The sequence below is a fragment of the Chenopodium quinoa genome, unplaced genomic scaffold, assembly GCF_001683475.1.
Source record: "Chenopodium quinoa cultivar QQ74 unplaced genomic scaffold, ASM168347v1, whole genome shotgun sequence".
NCBI classification, from domain to species: Eukaryota; Viridiplantae; Streptophyta; class Magnoliopsida; order Caryophyllales; family Amaranthaceae; genus Chenopodium; species Chenopodium quinoa.
Genome location: NW_018743021.1, coordinates 1,099,085 through 1,120,595, shown reverse-complemented (window position 1 = coordinate 1,120,595; position 21,511 = coordinate 1,099,085). Strand labels below are relative to the sequence as shown.

General features: G+C 34.2%; 2 protein-coding genes and 1 long non-coding RNA gene across 3 annotated transcripts; 1 reads left to right on the top strand and 2 right to left on the bottom strand.

Annotated features, from left to right (window-relative positions):
• Positions 1-4,533: 4,533 nt before the first annotated feature.
• LOC110730177 (bifunctional protein FolD 2-like) lies at positions 4,534-9,102 on the bottom strand. The gene is made up of 5 exons (XM_021909954.1): positions 8,923-9,102; positions 7,070-7,253; positions 6,801-6,958; positions 6,484-6,696; positions 4,534-5,032 (listed from the first exon to the last, which is right to left on the bottom strand). Exons 1-5 carry the CDS (start codon positions 9,016-9,018, stop codon positions 4,802-4,804), a joined length of 882 nt encoding a protein of 293 aa, XP_021765646.1. The 5' UTR covers positions 9,019-9,102; the 3' UTR covers positions 4,534-4,801.
• A 6,241-nt stretch (positions 9,103-15,343) lies between these two features.
• On the top strand, positions 15,344-16,357 carry LOC110730176. Its single transcript, XR_002513008.1, has 2 exons — positions 15,344-15,564; positions 15,937-16,357. It is a non-coding gene; the product is annotated as an uncharacterized LOC110730176 (long non-coding RNA).
• Positions 16,358-20,071: 3,714 nt separating this feature from the next.
• LOC110729990 (putative gamma-glutamylcyclotransferase At3g02910) lies at positions 20,072-20,829 on the bottom strand. The gene has a single exon (XM_021909776.1). The coding sequence runs from the start codon at positions 20,688-20,690 to the stop codon at positions 20,151-20,153; it is 540 nt and encodes a 179-aa protein (XP_021765468.1). The 5' UTR covers positions 20,691-20,829; the 3' UTR covers positions 20,072-20,150.
• Positions 20,830-21,511: the final 682 nt, after the last annotated feature.

Here is a 21,511-nt window from a genome sequence, read left to right as displayed (position 1 = left end):
TCTCAGAACATGTATGATGCAGAAATCTATGTCTCTGATGAAGGCAATTGCACTCCTATTTGAAGCTAAGTAATCTACATAAGCATATTTAACAAATATACCCTAATTATAATCTACTAAAACTTTGTCAAAACTGTGAAGGATTTAACTCTAGGAGTACGTCTGAGGCACTTGTCCAAAGACCTAATACACAAAAGCTCATCCTGCGATAAGGCCTGGTGGTCAAGACTAAAATCTTTAGTGCCTCCGGCCTTCTACACAACCAAAAAAAAGTAAAGCATTGTGATGCAACCTCCATTATTGACTTTAATCAGCACCCTTATGTTTCAAGAGAATAACCCCGAAAAGGGGGCGAAAAAGTTCAACACTTTTCTCCTACAGCTAGTAAGGGTACGATTCTTATCTTCTGATCATTACTATTGCAAAGCTAATAGCTACACTAGCATCAGTAGTGGAATATCACATGCTACAGACTTCCTTCAACTCCATATACAAATAAATGGGGGACCCATCCATCTTGCTTTGCCTAGCTAGTGCTTGCATCTCTTTTTCTTTTGCAGACTGAAGAAGAAAGTGAAACCAAAAACAAAGTGCTTTCACATCTCTTTTTTAGCTACTAAAACTAGAATATCAGTTCGGTTTTGGTCATGGAACACGTACTAATGCAATCGCCACTCAGCTAGTCAGCTTTGCTTGCAGTTCGTTATATGTCTTAAAACTATAACATGTAAATTTGAGAATTTGTTCTCTAATCGGAACAAATTGAAAATTTTAGTTAATTTGGAATGATAAAAATCTACAATCTACAAGATTTCTGTATTTGCATTGTTTCATTTCTGTATTCTCAACATTAAAAGTTGTGTTATTCATTATCAGCTTACAATCCTCAAAATCAGGCTGCACGATATATTGTCTCACAAGTCACTACTAGAATAATTTAAAAAAAAAAAACATCATTTTTGTTTAGAGGCACCAAACTATGCATATTCCAGCCACCACAAGTTCACAACCATCAAATAAACCTTCAGTCATCTAAAGTGCAATAAAACAATTAATACTCTGTATATACTGCCACAATCACCCGAAGTATCACTACAAACATGTACGATGTACCACCATAACCATATGAGATACCACAGCAACTATCTTTATCTAAACGGCGTCATATGACAACTCTCATGGCTGAGGTGTAGTTAGTTTCTTCATAAATCAAGTTTGTAAACGCCTTTCTATATGCCACTCAAAAAAGCCTAAATATGGCTAATTAGTACATCCACTATAGTACAATTACCCCTCAAGTCCTCCACTAACTTCCTATATAACAATTTCTTCTCATTTTTATGTGGTTAATGGAGTTTGTTTGGTATCTGATCATTTAATTAGATTCCACTGACAACTTAATTATAGATAATCAGAAAATCAGCATTACTCTTCAATTAATAAAAAAATCATTTAATTTACGTACTTTTGTTTTAACATGCAGTACATAGACCATTAAGCCTAGTGGAACAGCAACCTATCAAAATTTAATGTTAATTTGGGATAATGGAGATCAAATGCTGCCCCCATTTATCCTTTTAATGGAAACTTTTTTTTTTGTTTTTCGGATAATGCAAAACAAACATCAGCCTTAGTAAGGACTAATAACATTCTTTCAAGCATAAGTTTTTTGCCATGCTGTCATACTAGGCAATCAAGAGTGGAGGATTAGCAGAGCCATTATATTTAATATCTACAAGATTGGCTTTTCTGATACGTTTTCTTTATATATAATACTCATTGTACTCGTTGGTTATTAAAATATTCTGTCTCGGGTTACTCCATTACTTTGAGTTTTTGCGTTGTTCACACACCCCACTTTGACCATTTTTTGCTAACAAATGAAAAATATTAGTATATGTTGGGTTGGCATTAAAGGACCATTTGGGACCATTTAAAGCGGATTGGAATTAAAGATCGGATTATTGATATAAAATCAAATGGTGGAATTATTTTGGACGGATGAGGCAAAGGTCGGATTATTCTAAGCAATTTTTCCTTATATTAATGTAATATACTCAAAATATTAAAACTTTTTTACTAAAGAAAGAGTAATTGTTGATTAAGAGGTTCAATAAGTGAATTAGCCATAGCAAGTTGAGGCTAAGCTTTATTACCTACTTGTTCGGTTGTTCACTTGTTCCATTTACCAATCAGTAAGCTTTAGTTTATCACCTACTCGATTCCGGCTTCTTCTTTTTTTTTTTTTTTTTTTTTTTTTTTTTTACATTGTAGTTGAGATCCTTGACTCCTTGAGGGTTTCATTGTATTGGTTAGTTCTTTTTCTAACTTGTGTTGTTTGTAATGTTTTGCGATTGAGAAAACCCATTGCTTATCTCATGTTGAGCATTGTTTCCGGATGAAGGCATTTAGGTAGACAATTTTAATTTCCTTGGGCATTTTAACTAAGGCCCCGTTTGGTTTAACGTAAAACATTTTCAATGGAAAATTAGTTTTCATGGAAAACATATTTTCAAGGAAAAACACAATTGCAAATTAGTTTTCCTTTGTTTGGTTGCAAACAATAAAAGTTCAAGAAAAATAAAAAATAGGAGTGGAAATGTAAGGATGAATGAGAGGGAAGTAAAAAAGGAGGCAAGGAAGAGAGAGGAAAATGTAACTTCCCTTATTTCGGGAAGGAAAATGTTTTCCATCATTAAGGATGAAATTTTCCACCCTTGAAAAAATTACTTTCCACCCCTTGACAAACCAAACAAAAGAAAATGGGAAAAAATGGAAAAATCATGTTCCATGAAAACCTTTTACATCAAACCAAACATGGCCCAAGTGTGGCTTGATTTTCCCAATGAATAAAACTATTCCTTCTCCGTTTTACACCTACAAAACTACATATGATTAGAGATGGCATGAATTAATTAAGACTAAAATCCAAATATTGAATGCTAGAATAAGGGTGGAAATGAATCCTCTTGATATTTCAAGCGATATCAGCTAGCAAACTCCCAACTAGCTAAGGTGGGGTTCAAGTTGCTTCTCATATGCACTACTTACATTCAAAGACTGAGGACTTGAGTAGTGAGGACCGCAACTTTTATGCTGGGATTGTGGAACAGTAGTACACTACACCTAGGCCCACGAAAATACCCAATTCCTTCCCTTTTTGGTAGTGGGGGCATAGCAATAAGCATTTAGAAATGTGATCAAAGCTAACAAAAGTCTCTTATCACACTTCCAATTCAGTATAGATAGACTTGGGAAAACTGAGTCATATCCGAGAATACGATCTTAACAAACTCAAAATATTCAATATTATAAACGGAATTGTAGAAGAGATTCAAAATAGGATCAAATGAGTCATCATCCTAATATGATCCAAACATAACAACTCGAACTGAACATGTTCTGGATGATCCATTTGTAAGGTGTCATTCTAGAGAGGCAATGTTAAAACCAAGAGCAAGAAGTAAAATAGTATACTACTCCTGTAAGCCTGTCCAAATTCTTTGATGAATTGACCTCACAAGCTAAGGAATGTCAGCGTTGTTTTAAGATGGACCTATTCCCTTCTGTTCCCAAACTAGATTACCTTGATTAAATATCCTAATCGGCAGAGCAAAATAGTAATTGTGAGCCTTAATATTTAGACAACATTATCCAGGAAGCCTAGAATGTCCACAGATAAAAAGTTATATAGTGTGGTTTATCAGAAACAATATTTCTACTATATGAGATGGATGGGTGAGCAGAATTCGCTGCATGGTTTTGTTTAACTAGTTCACGAGATCCGACGAGTTCAGGAAGTCTATACATTAAAGAAGGATTTTTTGAGGGAAAACTGGAGGATAGGATTAACCTTACCCCCCTGGAAACACAGGGTACCACATTCCAACTTGCAACTCCCAAAATGTGATTAGCAAGAGATGAGAGAATTTGGCAAAACACTAAGATACTTGATTGGAAGCTTGAATTTGTAATTTTGATGGTGATTTATTATTGAAGGGAGATTTTTATGAGCTTCCAACATCATTATAACAAAGTACATCCCAAAATTGACCACACTGTTCTTGGTTTTCCATAGTGACCCACTTTCATCCAGTACTACTCAACATCAGACATTATGCTTATATCCATTTAGCTGTTACACCCACTCTCAAGTCTCACTTCTAGAAAAGCAAGGATAGTGTTGATGGCAAAGTCTTCAATGGTCGCTATAATAAAGAAGAAAATATGCGATATTCAGCTTCGCATGGACATTATTAGTTTATTACTATGCCCCGGGGCATTTGGATTTTTGAAGGATCGACTTTCTTTGGATAGTTCTGGCGTACAGGGTTAATTGATTTTTACTTGATTTTGGAAAGGAATTGAGACTTGAGACTTATGATAGATCACAGCAATTGGATCTTTTTCATCCTATTGCAAATATATACAAGGCAGAACCCCGGAGTTTTGACATTCAAAGTTTGGTTTGTTAAATTTATTATTTCAAATTTAATTTTTCCTATCTAAGAGCATTGCTAAGGACAGCATTACATCAAGAGAAACAAATACATCATGTAATATCACATTCTTCAGAAATTACACAATTTATTCCCTGAACAGGATACTGATCCCTAACAATACAGACAGCACCACTCTACTTGTGAAAGATATGATACTTCAACAAGAGTCTAAATGTAATACTGTTATGAAACATGAGCGAAATCAACAGAACCAAAACCAGAACCAGATAATCACAGACAAATTTCTATTGAACTCTTAATAGGAGGAATAGCATGGGGCATGCCTTGATGAGAGGTGCTCATTGCCTGATCACACGTTTGGCACCATCCAGAGTATTTCTCAAAAGCATGGCTACAGTCATGGGTCCAACACCTCCAGGGACAGGAGTAATCCATCCTGCTACTTTACTAACTTCATGAAAATCAACATCCCCCACAAGACGGTAACCTGACTTCTTACTTGGATCATCCACTGCATTTGTCCCCACATCAATCACAGCAGCACCAGGCTTGATCCAGTCACCTTTAATCTGAAATTAGAGGAAGATAAATAAAATCAAACAAATAAATAAATAGATAAAATACAGAAATAGAAACAAGGTAGCTTAAACTTCTTCAGGGGAAGATTTGCACATGTTAACCAGTGGGAACTGGGCAGATAATAAAGCTCTTATTAAAGGTAAAGGCAGAACCTATTGCTCTCATATAGTTTCACTAGATTGCAGCAAGCATAAAGATAAAAATTATCACTGAATTTACTAGGAAAGTATTGCCGATGACAAGTGAAAAATCTAGGAATAATAAACTCCAGTAATCTGACTGAAAACTTTATTGGGATTCAGGGCAGGTAAATCATTGTCTGAATTACTCTTCATTACAACCAGAGTAGCCCCTATAATATTCTCGTATGTTATAAATGGTGTGTTGAATATATTTGCACAATGGAAAACCAATAAGCTTGAGGCCTCTTCCAATTGTTAGGGAGCTTGGTTGCTGGGCAAAAAGGCAGAAAACTCTGGGACTACAGACTGATCAGCCACGGCCCATGGGTAAGTATGTTTGGAATAGACTGTTTTAAAATGGAACGTGACAAGCGTGGCCCATGAATAAGTATGTTGGGCACATGGCCCAAACATATGGATCAGTCCCATTTAATTTCAGGGGTCATATTAGCGGAGGTAGCGAACTCCAACGCATGCTAGCTGAGCTGAATATAAATACTTGTGGCTGGGGATTCTTGGTATACTAACTGGTATCAAGGATAATAGGAAATAATTAGTTGGATCAACTGGCTAGAAAAAAGAGGCTATTCAAGTGCATAGTAAAATATGTTGGCATGCTGGGAAGTAGGAAGTGATACAGGGATAGTATTCCAAAGCGTAGTTTTTTCTTGGTGCTGGCTAACTATGCTTGACAGACTAAAGCTGCAGAAAGGTCTATGATTTAAATTTCTTGTACTTTGTGCCTTTGTGGAAAACATTGAAAGCTTAGATAAACTCCAGTACGGTCTGCTTATAGCAATTTTGGCTTGATATTAAGAGCATATTCTATGTTAGCTGGAAAAATATGCCCGTGGATGGCCTCAAAATTTGAATGCAATGGGCTCAAAAGATGAGCATTGCACAGCATAAGGACTCACAGAGATGAAGCTTTATGGAGCCGAATAATTATGCATAACATATGTGATTACTTGGTCTGAGAACCTATAAATTAGTTAGTTGGGTTGTACAGACTACAGAGTATATCTATTGATTCTATTCATTGGGTATCAAAAAGGGCTTAAAGGCTGTTCCTAGAAATTAATCTCTCCCCAATGACTTCAGTTAGTTAGGGTTCCTTTTTATATGCAATAAAACTTCTTTCCTTTCTTCATAATAATAAAAGGAAAGAAAAATGAAGGAGATAAAGTAGCAAGTCTGAGACTACTGGTCACAATTATCAAACAAGCAAGCAGCAGAAGGGGAGAAGAGATCTTATATACCATCATGGCTTGTCCTGCTGCAGCAATGACGATGTCAGCTTCACGAATTATGCTTTCAGGATCAGTTGTACGAGAGTGGACAATACTAATGGTTGCATCTGCTTTCAAGAGGAGTAGTGAAACCGGCAATCCAACAATATTACTACGACCTACAACAACTGCCTTCTTGCCTTTTATACTGATGCCGCTTCGAGACAGAAGCTCAAGACAGCCCTGTCAAAAATGAATTTCTGTAAGCCCAAAGATCTGGACAGTGCCCATTGTACAAAAAATTAAGTTCAATGTTGAAAGAACCAATTAGAAATTGAATCAATCACCTTTGGTGTACAAGGCTGGAAGAGGGGGTCTCTGCCTTTCATTGCAAGTTTTCCAATGTTCAGAGGATGGAAACCATCTACATCCTTCTCAATGCTTATTTCACTTAAAACATTTTCTTCATTTATATGTTTGGGCAATGGAAGCTGAACAAGTATACCTGAAAAGTGCCAATAAGAAAAGAAGTAAACTAGTGAGCAACAAGAATAAAGAAGAATAAAATTCAATATGCACGAAAACTGTATCAAGTTTGCTTACAAAAATAACGAACCATGTACTTCGGGATTTGCATTTAACTCATGAACCTTGGCAATCAATTCAGGCTCTGAAACTTGCTCAGGAAGGTCTATGTCAAAGGACTTGATCCCCACCTCAGCACATGCTTTCCTTTTCATATTCACATAGCTTTGAGAATCCTTCCTGTTGCCCACGATGACTACTGCCAGTCCAGGGACCTGTACAAATTAAGCATGCATGACATAATTTCAATCCACGATAAAGGGGTGAACAAACATCCTTCGTACCAAAAAAAAAAAAAAAAAAAAAAAAAAAAAAAAAAAAAAAAACCGTTCTTTATGTGGGGAAGAAGTAAATGGAGAAAGCTGCAATACATGTTCAGAGTAAATAACAACTAAACAACGATAGAATTATGCAAGTAAAACTAATAACCATTTCAGCTACAACAAATTTATAAGTAAACAACATAGCAAGATCAGGATTGCCCGTCTTTCTTATGTGCACTAGCTCTTGTAGCCTTGTACTAGTACTAAAGAGAACAATTTAGTAGCTGAATACTAAACAATGATGGTAACGAAAAGAAGACCCGAGATAAGGCACAAAAAAAATCTGTATAGACACTTTACAAATTTAAGTTATTTCCTACATCAGCAATCTTTAAAAAGTCTGGCTCTGGCTATTTCTCTCCCAGCGTTGAACTACATAATAATTACACATTGTGTAGTTCAATAGGAAATCTCCATTCCAACTGTCAACTGCAAGGCCCAAAATAAATTTTCTAGTTTTATCGTATTGTTTTGGGTTCAGTAATCTCTCCTTCTACTGCTAGAGGAAGCAAGACAAACTCAACAACAGTAATTTAAATCCTAACAGCAAGGCAATAAACAGTTTAACAGTTTTGCTGTTACAACACCATAGATACTATGCAGGATATCATGTGTAAAAGTATGATAAACCATCTCCACAACCAACTAAGAGTCTTTCTCTAATGATTTTTGCCACCACTTATTCTACCTACTATGCATTGCCACAAACATTTAGAAAGAACCCTAATAAAATCACCCAGAACTACAAGTGTATATGGCACGATTCCTCATTAAAATTCGTAGTATGCCTCGAGATTGCAGCAACTCTCTTAGTCCTAAAACCCAGGATTCGTAGTAGTCCTAATACCAGTATAATTTTTGGCAGTCATCCTCTGAATGGTGCATAGAAACTGTGACCAACTGACCACACAAAAGTGCAAAAAACGAATTAGCCAAGTACAAACCCAATTCTCCTAAAATACATTACCCATCTACCTCAGAGATTGTTGTTACAACAATTGCTAATCAAATCGAAAAAAACCCAACACCCCGGTAATTTGGGAACTTCCACTCTACTCCCTAGTCCCTAATGCCTTGCATGCTTAGTGGTAATCATTTCTGCATTGATCATCTACTTACAGTATCGAAATGCTAGCAAGATTCACAAATTATAGTATAAACAACGTATCATAATCAAATTTAGCAACCCTAAACTAGTATTCTATGATACTGCATATCATAATCCATTGGCTTTTGTAGAATTGTAGCTACTCAATTATATGAGTCTGAAATATACAAATTTCAACACTTACAAAATTAGGTCAATACCAAATTTCCACCACATATCAAGCTCTTAAAATACCTGAATTTCTATTCAATCCGACAATTTACTTAATTAGCATACTCATAATTTAACATTTTTTGCAATCCTCATAACATAGCAACCAAAATGATGAATTCATATAAACAGATTACTCAGCATTAATACAGAATTGAAATCAATTGGAGAAAAATGTGGACAATTGAACAATAAATTAAACAGTAACAATAATAAATCCCAAAAAAATGAAAAAGAAGATACCTTAGCATGATTTTGAGAGAGAAGACGAACTTCATCGGCGATTTCAGATCGAATAGTCTGAGCAATGGCTTTTCCGTCGATAATTTTTGCAGACATTTTGATTGAATCTATCTGAATATGCGGTTGATTCTTCAGAAGTGATGCACGGAGCTTAGTTTTGGATATAATTTGTCTTCGATGTGTAAGAGGCTTTTAGAAGGGGTAAATATGTCATTCCGCATAACACGTGGTCAGGCAGCAAGACGGGGGAGGAAATTAACCCGTCCGAGTAGGTTTACTTATTCAAGACTCGGTTGGTTTTTTACGGTGTGGTCTAGTTCGATCTAGTCTGATTAGGTTTGGTCTATTCTGCATTTTAAATAATAAACAGATCAGACCGTGCCTTGAAATCAAGCAAGGGAGCCATATGATCCAAGAGGAATGCTCAATTGTTCAACCAAACATTTCTCAGGTACAACCTTTAGGTAAACCCAACGGAAATTATCGATATTTTTTTTGACACAAAAATTATCAATATTTTCAATTCCATGTTTGCATGATTTGGTAAGGCTCGATTTCTAAGATTTTTATGGACGAACATAAAAATTAGGCCATAATTAACTAAATTATTTTCTTTTAAAAAACTCTTTGGGTATACAAAAAAATCCATACTTTAACGCAACATTTGTTATTATATTTCATATTTGTTTAGCCCGGCTTAAGTTTAAATATACTTCTAAAGGAAAATTCATCAATACTCATAAAAAACGAAATATGAATTACTATGCAAATAGTTTTTTTTTAATATTTTTTTAACTTGAAGTAGTATGAAACTAGTTTTGTTAGTCGTTGATTTAAAAAGATAAATACTCCGTATCAAATTAATGCCCCTTACAAAAAAAAAAAAAAAAATATTTACTTTTGTACATATATTGGGCTTACAATTTGGGGCCCTCGCAGCCGCGCCCGCCTGCCTTGGTTAGATGTTCCCTGAAACTGTTTAGCTTTCAATGTTGCTCATGAGTCATGATGACTGTAAGGTTATCGATTGGGACATAATTTAGGGTATTATTAAGGTTTGATTTTGATATAAAAGAAACAATTTAGTGATAATATTATTAAACCACATTAAAAATCTCCTTGTTTGCTTTTCTCCAATTAATGAAGATATAGTAAAGCTCTCTATTCTCACTTGTGGAAGGTATCTCTTGATCAAACTATGTAAATACTTGTGTTTTTAAAGCTCTATTGTCTTTTCTTTTGGTTTCTCATGTTTATAAATTTATTTTATTATTGACTATTGTTTGGTGCAAATCAAATATCTCCTATGTCCCTATTTATTTGCTTCATATTTTATATTTGAATGCCCCTTAAAGATGCATGGTTTCATTTCCTTATTTGGTAATATGTCCCTACCATCAACCCCACTTGCATACGTTCTCATAAAACTGTAAAAGACAAGGATATCCTAGATATAGAAGATAACAAAACATATGTCCAAAGTGAGGAGTATATTACTTTGACCAACTATGCTAAATTAATAAATTTCTTATTTTGTCTGTTAAAAAAATTATAGTTCTATATTACTTTAAACGTCTTATTTTTATAGAAGTCCATCTCACTAGTAAGTTGAATCAAGCATTCAAGCATAACTCAAAACTTAACTTATGACCTCATCCAAGAATAGTATCGAGTAACACTATAACATGATACTAAAACATTGATAGATGATCCTATGATTCCTCGAACTCATATCTCATTATCTCTTAGATATGACAAAATAGTACTCTTAATGTATTGGACAAAGAACTCTTAAATACTTAATTCGAAAACACTTATTAAATCAGAATTTTGAACAATATTTTTGAACATAATTACTTACTACTCCGTACAAAATAGAATAAGTTAGAGCATCATATTCGATCATAAATTCATAATGGACAAATGGCTAAATTGATGGATACATTTCTCCATTATTTCTTGGACTAGAGTTGATAAGTACCCAAAAAAAACAGTGTAGGGATATGGCTCCACCTTATCCTATTGAAAATGCTCAAACTTCCCATCACCAACCCACCAGATGAAAATAGATCCAAAAAGATAAGAGAAATTAAAGAGGGACATAGGAGTGACTATAGTAGAGGAAGTGATGAGCTTTTCCTTATACCATCATCGTAAACTATTTATAATTCTTGTATTTCTAATCTTTTATTATTATTATTATTATTATTATTATTATTATTATTATTATTATTATTATTATTATTATTATTATTATTATTATTTAAGAAAAAACAAAATAATTAAGTTAAGCTTCAAATGATACTCCTATTCATTAACATCAAGTTAGCCATATATATGATCGATTTGTTTTTGTTATAAGAAGTAATTGTTGTTACAAATTATGATATACATGTTTCTTTAGTTTATCAAGCTTTAATTCTTGATAAATCAACCGAATTCCTATTCATAATATAGATCTCTACTCTAAAATGATCGAATTGTTGATGTAAATTGAAAAGTAAAAAGGTTCCAAGTATGTAAAAGCTAAGTACAAATAACAATATATAAATCATGTACAAAATCATAGCTCAAATATCATTTTGCATTATTTATCAACAAACTTCACTTGATCGAGTGATAGTTTTTGTTCATGTAGTACATACTCAAGCTAAGCTAAGCAACCAAAAGATATACATATAAGTTTCATGGATTGTACGACATCAGCTGAGTATATACATTCATCTTGATCGATACATAACATCCTCGATCTCATGCAAACCATGCTACATGAATTTGTACATCAATCTCATCGATTTTAGGCTAATCATATCATCATAGCCAACTAGTAGCATGAGATAGATTACTCAATTCATCTCAAGATCCATATATAATTGATTCATGAGATAAGATTGTACGCAAATATATTATGTTTTTAGTTTAAAGGACCTAATTAAGTGTGACTCCAAGGCCCTAAAAACATAATTACTCGAATTGGATCTTCGTTATTATGTATGTTAAATTTTCGTCTTGCAGATGATGGAGGAGGAACGCGATGTTTATTATTAATATCTTTATTAGTATCTCTTACCATGGACACCATAGCCACCTCGTGAACATGCTTGAGCTCTTCTCCGATGACACTCTTCCACTCGTGAACTAAGGAAGCGTCACAAGAGAACTTTGATGGCTTCATAATATGATGCTTTAATTTAGGCAAATAAATTGGTTACCTTAGCGAAAGAGCGATCATATAAGAATTGAAGCTAAGTCTTAGGGTGCCTCTTTATATAGACATAAAGAAAGGTGATCATAGAGGTATAAGAGGTTTATTTTAATGGAAGACCGAATATATTGAACTTTAATAAAGTTTTATATAGGAGTATCTTGCTAAAGCAATATCACAATCAACTAATTAAATACATAAGTAATAAATTATATCTAATCATAGAAGTCATTGAATCATATTGTTAGACACATTATAGATTCCAATACTTTGTATATATCTTCGTAAAGTTTTATTACAAATTATTATTGTTTTGTATTATACAGTAAAACTTAAGCTTATAAGTCGAAAATGACTATAGAGTATGTATGCATGAGTATTTAGAAACAGATAGACATATTTTAAAAATAAGAAAGTGATATAGAGTCGTGGTATCCAGCTAAGTAAGACCCCACACGTCCTACCTATATATATTCCATATTAAGATAGAGTGGAATTGAGTTGTTTTTTTTTTTTTTTTCTCCAAAGTAAGGAGAAAGACCCTAATCGTATCTCAATTCTCACGGTTTTTTTGGTCCATTATTTACGGGTCAGACATTTTGAGAGCGAGGAAAAGGGTAAGGGATCCCCACCCTCAAAGTGTCCCTAGTGGGGATTGAACCCCCTACCCCTAACCTCATAGTTGGAAGGTGACAATCTTACCACTAGACCAAGCTTTGCTTGGTATTGAGTATGGCTTATTGGTTGTGGAATACACATCATCAGCTGCTTTGATTAAATTAGCTTAACGTTACGCAATCGCTCATGCTTTGTCGATGTCGTTGCTTCGTTCTTAATTACCCCATATAAACCTAATGAAAGAATTAATTATATTAAGGTCTTAGTCTTTATTCCAAGTATTTAATTAGTCATGATCCATGAGATAATGACTAATTCTATGAATTATATAAATCAAATTTTCTCTTTTTCTTGCTTTGCGGGCTCCTTTTTAATTCATGCTTTAGGCAAGCAAGCACAAAACAAATGCACTGTTACTAAGTCACATATCACCTAATTAATAAAATATGACATGATTAATTATACTCTTGTTGTCTATTTATGTATGTTGCTGCATTAGCAGATATTTATTCTTACAATTTTTGCGATTAACAAACTTGGCTCTTCAAAGCATGAAAAGGCCAATTCAAGAATTTTTTTTTTTTTTTTTTTTTTTTTTTTTTTTTTTAACACAAATTCAAGAAAGTTACATAGCATCTTTTTACTACTTTATGTAAGTGGTCTCACTCATTCACTCATCACAAGTTCACAACATACACTGCACCATGAGTCCTTAATCTTAATTGTGTCACAATCTCACATAACTCATAAATGGATTATATTTTTCATTTTTGTACAAATACGGATCAAATCGTGGTGGCCTGGATCTCTTATTCTCTTATGTCGACAGATAGTCGATCTCGGTCATTACAGTATGATCCTTGAAAGTGGATAGAGGATAAGGGGATTTCATTTCCAAACTTTGCGCCTCTAATGATAATATGACCTCTTGGTTCATGAATGGATTATATATGTGTAATCAAAAGTCTATGTTATTCTAGTGAATGTAACACACGAGAATGAAGTCTAGCCATCTATAATCTCTTAGCTAGGTTAGAATTTAAAATTCGATCACTGCGTGACATATAATATCATACTTTAAAACTAGTCCAGCATATAATATTTTTGTAAAGGTAATGGGTCTTCTAATCTCCATGGTCATCCCTAACAGAGTAATTAATAGGTCATATACACTATAAATGTATAATAATACGAGTAATTAAAGATATTTTGTACTACCTCTGTTAACTATTATTTGCAACAAAGAAATATTTTATATCTCACAAATAATACCCTTTTGTTGCAAATAATAGTTAACAGAGGTAGTACAAAATACCTTTAATTACTCGTATTATTTGTGAGATATAAAATATTTCTTTGTTGCAAATAATAGTTAACAGAGGTAGTAACTAAAATGTGAATTGTGTTTGCTTATTTAATCATGCAATTGTACAAGAAATACTACTATGTGTATTTTATCTCCAATACAATTGTGAATTTAAAAATTAAAATTTTGGAGTATATGCTAGCATTATTCTTAACTGGTTTGAGGTTTAACGTGTTATTTTTTGTATATTTTACAGTTGTTATTTATACAGTATGTTGAATTGAATCAATTGTAGCTTAATGCAACGTTAATGGAATCAGTTCATTAAATAATTATTTTCCAAATCGGCAAAACAGCATTAGATGTTGATCCAAGGCAAAATCAGATTATATTCCAGATTCGACAGGGAGAAAATTTGATTTTTGCTGATAAATTGTAAACTTGAAGATAATAAGCATCTATGCTTATACCTGATACGACCACTTGGGGCTTATATAAATGTGATATGAGCAGTAAACGAGCGACACATGTCAATTAGTTGCTCTATGATTCTATAATATGATACATAAATCATTGAAGTTTAGAAAATTAGAAGTTAGTGGCTTAGTGCATGACAAAGATGAACATAAGTTGTTGAAATCTATCTACATGATCGATTTACTTAGTATCATCTTGATTGTATCATTATTTGATATCTTTTATTTAAATATCATACTTAATTAACGTTATAGTTTACTCACTTTTGGTAATGTTAGATTTCGGGAAAACTCCTCCGATTGGAGTGTGTACCATTGATTAATATATATAGTGATACAAGACTAGTCCTAATCTTCTTAGGAAACCTAATATGATAAGAATACAAATATATCCTTGTTCTACGACAAATATTAGCGTAATCCTATAATATCTATCACCCCCCCGCAGTCGTAGCTGGAGGACAGCGTACGCTATGACTGGACCTAAAATCCAGAAATAATTCTCGTGGTAGGCCTTTAGTGCAAATGTCCGCAAACTGATATCTAGAAGGAACATGCAACACCCGAACTTGTCCCAAAGCAACCTTTTCTCGAACAAAATGAATATCCACACTAGTAGAATAAAATAAATTGGCAGCCCTAAATTGGAAGTGGTTTTCCAATTCCGCTTCCAAAAACCCAAAAATACACTCCCAAGAAAAAAACCACTTATTACAAAAAAGAAGCGGTTTTGGGTGAACCGCTTCCAATTTGCTAAAAAAACCCTAAAAAATAAACCCCCTATTTCTCACACTCTCTCTCCTCTCTTCCCTCTTTCTCACGCCGCACGTCTCTCTCTCCTCTCATTTCTCAACTAATTTGAATTTCCCCGTCATGCCTCACTTCTCTCTCCTCTCTCCCTTTTCCCTTATCGTCCTCCTTCCTTTCTCATCTCCTTTCCTCTCTCCTCTTATCACCGACAATGAGCACCACCGAGCAGCCCACACCGACCACTGACGCCGAGCACCATCGAGCAGCCCTTCCTCTCTCCTCTTATGGTTAGAATTCTAATCTAGTTTTTTTTCCTCTTCAAATTTCATCTTCTATATGAAATTCTGGGTTGTTGGATTATGTTTTGCTTTGAATCAGTTAGATTTATGATTTTTTTTTTTTTTGATGTTTTTGAGTTCTAAATTGGTTAGGCTTCGTTTATAGTTCTAAATTTCTGGGTTCGTTTTTTTTTTTGGATTTTAATTTCTGGGTTCGTTTTTGAGTTTTTTTTAAAGTTTTTGAATTTTTTTTTATCTAAATTAGATCTTTCCTTATTAGATTGTTCGATTTTTTTATCTAATTTTTTAGGTCTTTCGTGTTTTTAGATCATTCGCTTTTTGATTTTTGATTTTTATTTTGTTTTTCCATTTTTGCTTCAGATTGCGGTGGTGGACAGCAGGGTGGTGGCGGCAGAACAGCACGGCGGTGGTGGCAGATTAGCACGGCGGTGGTGGCAAAATACCACAGCGGACAATGTAACTCAAGTAAAAGATTATGGAGCTGCAACACGCCTCAGAGAAAACATTTGCGACGCCTTGATATTCTGATCCTACACTCGATTTAGACAAAGTATGCTGACGCTTGGATGACCAAGACACGAGGTTGTCCCAAGGAAACAACAATAGCCCAATGTAGATCGTCGGGTATCGGGACAACCTCCCCAGTCACAGTCAAAGTCAGTGTAAGTAATCAATCGATGAGAAACAGTCGGATATAAATGTAACATAACGCTGAATGCGTTTCAATGCCTCATAATGAGGTTCCCGTGGATCATGCATAAATAGACACACCTTTTGTACCGCATAGGCATTATCTGGCATGGTGATAGTGAGATATTGAAGAGCACCTGCTAAACTGCGATACAAATTAGGATCCCGAAAAGGTGGTCCTGCATCTGCACTAAGCTTGGACTTAGTGTCAACTGGAGTGGCTGCAGGTTTACAAGAGGCCATACATGCACGCTCTAAAATCTCTTCTGCATACTTTTCCTGTGAAAGTAGCAAATAAGAGGGAGTACGGGTTACTGCAATCCCTAAAAATTAACTCGGAGGCCCCAAGTCAGACATAGGAAACTCAATTTACAACTGAAAGATGATCCCTGTATGCAACCTGTCAGACGAGGTAGCTAGAATAATATCATCAACATATAGAAGCAAATATGCCATATCATCACCCTGCCGGAAATTAAAAAGAGAGTTGTCACTTTTAGCAATGACAAAACCCAAGTTGATCAGAAAATTTGCAAAAGGTTGGTACCAAGCTTAGGGAGTTTGTTTCAAACCATGGTATATCCTAGCTGTGTGACAAATATTATAGTAATCCTATAATATCTATCAGGTAACAAGCTAAGTAATTAGGTGTTCGATCTATTATATACGATTATGTATTGCAAATATATGTCAAATCTTTATAATGTAGCTTAAAGATTTTTTTTTTTTTTTTTTAAAAAAAAAAAAATCTTTAGTTCTTACATCATTTTATATTTAAAATTTCTTTCATAATCATTCACTTTGATCTAAATTTGTCTAATTTTAAAATTTAAATTTTTTTGTTTATAAAAAACTAATTACAAGATAGTTCAATAATAATATTGAAAACTATCGTGCATGGCACGGGAACTAACCTATTATTCAATTAATTTAAGGTTTTATGCGAGATAGAAATGAAAATTATTAATAACTCGTGTATCGCACGTAGAACTGGTTATTGGGCGGGTCGGGTCAGGGTCGGTGCGGGTCGGGATCAAAGAGGGTCATATTTTACAGGGTCAATATAGGGTCGGGACAATGCGGGCTGCGGGTCGATAATGGGCTGGCCTACAAAATATCAATTAAAATAAATATTGGACAAACCATTATTAAATACATATGAATACAAATTAATCTATATAATTATTTTTACATTATGTATTTTCTTTATCAACTAAATTAGAAAAACATGTTGACCCTATATTGACCCTACCCAATAAGGGCTCTGTCCATTAATAGCCTTGTCCATTAAAAGCCCTATAAGATTGGCCTTGACCCTATTATCATTGGGCTACCCTGTCCAATAACCACCTCTAATCGCACGGGTGCTATAATAGTATAATACTAATTGTTGATTAACTCTCTCTTTACTGAGACACACATAACATATTTATAGTGGTGTTTCCCACCTTCTACATTTTTCTACACTTATATCATATTAATTGTATCTAAATTTTTCAGATATTTCTAGATACAAACCTTCTCTTGATTTTTCTATCTTATTCTATATTTTTCTAGATTACTCACTAGATTTCCCCTCTATATTGATTAAATTCTAACAAACAATTGAGTCGAGTATGTTAAACTTTGAGGGCTTCTGTCCAAGGGGATATTCTGCTCGGGGCTCATGGCAATGGGATGAGAGCATAGGGGCTCATGGCAGTGGGAATGAGAGCAAATGGCTCTTTTGATTGGGACAAATTATATGCTATACATGTAATTTTTAAAATAAGTATATGTTATTTTATATTTGTATATTGTTTTTTTTCAACATTGATCTTTTCGTTGTACTATGCATTTATAAAATTAATGTGTATTTTGATGTGAATTTCTTATTAAATCAATTTATACATATGTTATTATATATATATATATATATATATATAATTTTTTAGATAAAGTACATGTTTTTTTATGGATGAGGTTGAAGTAAATAAGTGAATGACATATTATTTTAGCAAAATAACACAAAGTTTTAAACTTTTTTTTTTTTTTTTGAACGGACACAAGGTTTTAAACTTAATAACCTAAGAATTAAGCAAATTAACTCAAGTGTATTGGCTAGGGAGTACCATGATCCAAGAGTATATAATACTAAATGTTGATTAGCTCCCTCCTTATTCAGGCACACATAACATATTTATAGTGGTGTTTCCCACATTCTAGATTTTTCTACACTTATATCATATTACTTGTATCTAAATTTTGATATTTTTATAAGATATTTCTAGATACAAACCTTTGCTTGATTTTTCTATCCTATTCTAGATTTTTCTAAACTACTCAATAGATTATCCATCTAGATTTTTCTAGATTAACTTCTAACAAAAATGTTGAACCTTGAGAGCTTCTGTCCAAGGGAATCTCCTGCTCGGGGCTCATGGCAATGGGGATGAGAGCAAAGGGGCCCATGGCAGTTGGAATGAAAGCAAAAGGGCCCATGGTCTTTGATGAAGGGTAACTGAAGGAATAGACCTAACCTGCACACCTGAGCTACAACTTATGTCATCTTGGGAAGTACAAGCATTCTTCACCTTTGCATCTTGCAATCCATCTGATTTTGTAATTTCCTTGGTTCTATCTGTATTAAGCAGATAACCCATCTCTAGTAGCTATTGTGGCCGGTCCCTTGGACTCATCATCATTCCCTGAGGTGGAACCAGGACCACTCCTAGTTCTCACATCAGAAGGCGCCACTGCATCAACCCCAGGAATAGACCTTATCTAAATACCCGAATTACATCTTTTGTGATCACTTGTAACTTGTCCCTCTAATGACTTTCCCAACTCAGCTTGCAAGCCACTATTTCTGCCCCTCGAATTCTTTACCACATTCTCCAGTGATGTAACACGTTTTTGGCAATGTTCCACTTCTAATAGCACGCCTGTTAGAGTTATTCACTTATTCCTATAGTACGACTCCAAGTCTAGGCTCATCGATTTTGCTTCAAAAGATCAAAACTCAAATTTGGTTGATTGCCTTAATTAAATATCAATGAGTTGAATTTGATTATCACCATTTCTTCACTAACCGTTTGCTTATTGATACTCTACAAAGTTGGAAGCTAATTGATAGACATGCATAATTAAAGGGAGGTAATTTGATACTCTTTGACTTTGGGGTATGCATGTTTTTCCGTGAGTATTGAGTAATCTAGGTTCATAAATATGATTTGTTCACTCATTTTAAGAGAGGTAATGGATTATTGATACTCCTTGATTTTGGGGCTTGCATAATAACAGTGAGAGGGTTGCTTTTTTGGGGTTGAATGCTCCACTATTGTTGAATTTTTATCAACATTGTATTGATAGTTATCAAGTTAAACAAGTGCTAGAACTGAGACTTGTTAAACATACTTCTTCCGTTAATGATTAATTGCAACAAATGGGTATTATTTGGGAGATATAAAATATTCTTTTGTTGCAATTAACTTCACTAGGTAAAAGTAAACCCTTCATAAGACTGTTAAATTAAGAGCTAGTACTACTCACTTGAAACTTGAAACATAATAAACCTAATAAATGAAAATGTACAACAAATACATAACAATAAGAACGTAAGTGACGATGATAAACAACTTTGTCCCGTCGAATTAATTAGAAGATTTTAGTTATAATTCGTTATCAAGTTAATGTTTATTCATTTGTATCAACATTGTATTGATAGAATTATACCAATTCCCTCATCAAGATTGAGTCGTCACATACCCAGGTTAATAATTAATTAAAGAGTACTCGTATACTTTAAAAACTTCTTGACAGGAAATAAGATTAAACTTTACTGCATAATTAATTAAGATAATTATAATAATAATTACAATTAATTTTTGCATAACTCATGCAAATCAATTAGATGGTTGATGATCATGAGATTGAAGATATTCAAGAATATAATCCTTCAAATTCAACCCAACATCTCGATCCTTAACCCTAACATATTTCTCCCCTAATTTATCCAAATATTCCTCCATTCCCACTTTCCCATTTTTATTCCACAATTCCTCCCCAAAACTACGATGCCCAAAATACCCCTCTGCTCCCGTCACCCGCGGGTCACCTTCCTCATCCGTCACCACCTCCATAGGAAGCCGCTCGTAGTGTCCACGACTGATCCCTTCAAGCTCGTCCAACCGGGCCAGGCCCGGGCCCGATACCGAGTAGAGCTCTCCGATGACCCGGTGACCCGACCCGGGAATGTTGATCAAGAAGGGGATACCCAAGGGCCCGCATACTAGAGGGTATAAATTGAGGGTTTTGTAACATCCTAGGAAAACGGCGTCGTTTGAGGAGGTAAGTTCTTCTAAAAGATGGTGGTTTGGGAAGCCTCGTTTGAGGGTTCCATAGACGAAGATTTTGGTGGTTTGGTTGGTGGAAATGGTTGACATTGGTGATTGTTGTGGAGAGAAAAAGAATTTGGATTTGGGGGAAATAGTAGAATTGTGTTGTTTGATTTAAATGATACTGTGTGATACGGACTATATCGATATTGGATTGGGCCTTAATTTGAGAAACTTGGATTCTTGTGCTAAATTCCCTCATGAGTTAATCTGGTCTATTTTATGGACGAAGTTTATAAAGACTAGAGAAAGGGTAAGGAATCATACTCTACATTGCATATTAGGTAAGAATTGAACTTATTTTAGCTGTAATTAAAAGTTGGTTAAACCTTAACTTATTTCTCCTAAATTTATCTTATATGCGTTTTGCTGAACTTAAGAGATTTAGAATAAGTAGAAACAGGGTGAACATAATAGGGTGATCTTGTGAATATGGTGTGCATTATGGCTATAGACGAATATGAGTAATGTCCAACTGAGCTGAACTGAATTGAAATGAATATTTTATAAAAGAAGAAAATTAGGAGCTGAACTGAACTGAACTAAATTTCAACGTATGAGAACATGCCCTAATTCAATGTTTGGCCATTATTATGGAGGAAAAACTCTACACATTGATCCTACAATAATCTATATTAAATAACACTATCGACTTATCACCCCTTAATCCCTTATTACGCATTGATGGCTTGTTCAACCATTGAGTATGGTTGAAGTGGAGTGAGGGTTTTAATTTTATACGTAATTTTTATTTATTTATTTAATTCAATTTGAAAAAAAATGGAGAGATAAGCTAGTGAAGTGACTCAAGTGAGCTAAAATATACGAAGTAATATTAATTTATTCAGTGTACATAAATTGTTATTGAT

Bases quoted from the DNA above. Each gene is read 5' to 3' on its own strand.
- LOC110730177 (XM_021909954.1), bottom strand. From the start codon at position 9,018: ATGTCTGCAAAAATTATCGACGGAAAAGCCATTGCTCAGACTATTCGA. The intron at 6,697-6,800 runs GTGATTGATTCA...CATTTTTGACAG, and splicing joins TCCAGCCTTGTACACCAAAG to GGCTGTCTTGAGCTTCTGTC. The intron at 5,033-6,483 runs GTATATAAGATC...CTCTAATTTCAG, and splicing joins CAGCAGGACAAGCCATGATG to ATTAAAGGTGACTGGATCAA.
- LOC110729990 (XM_021909776.1), bottom strand. From the start codon at position 20,690: ATGTCAACCATTTCCACCAACCAAACCACCAAAATCTTCGTCTATGGA.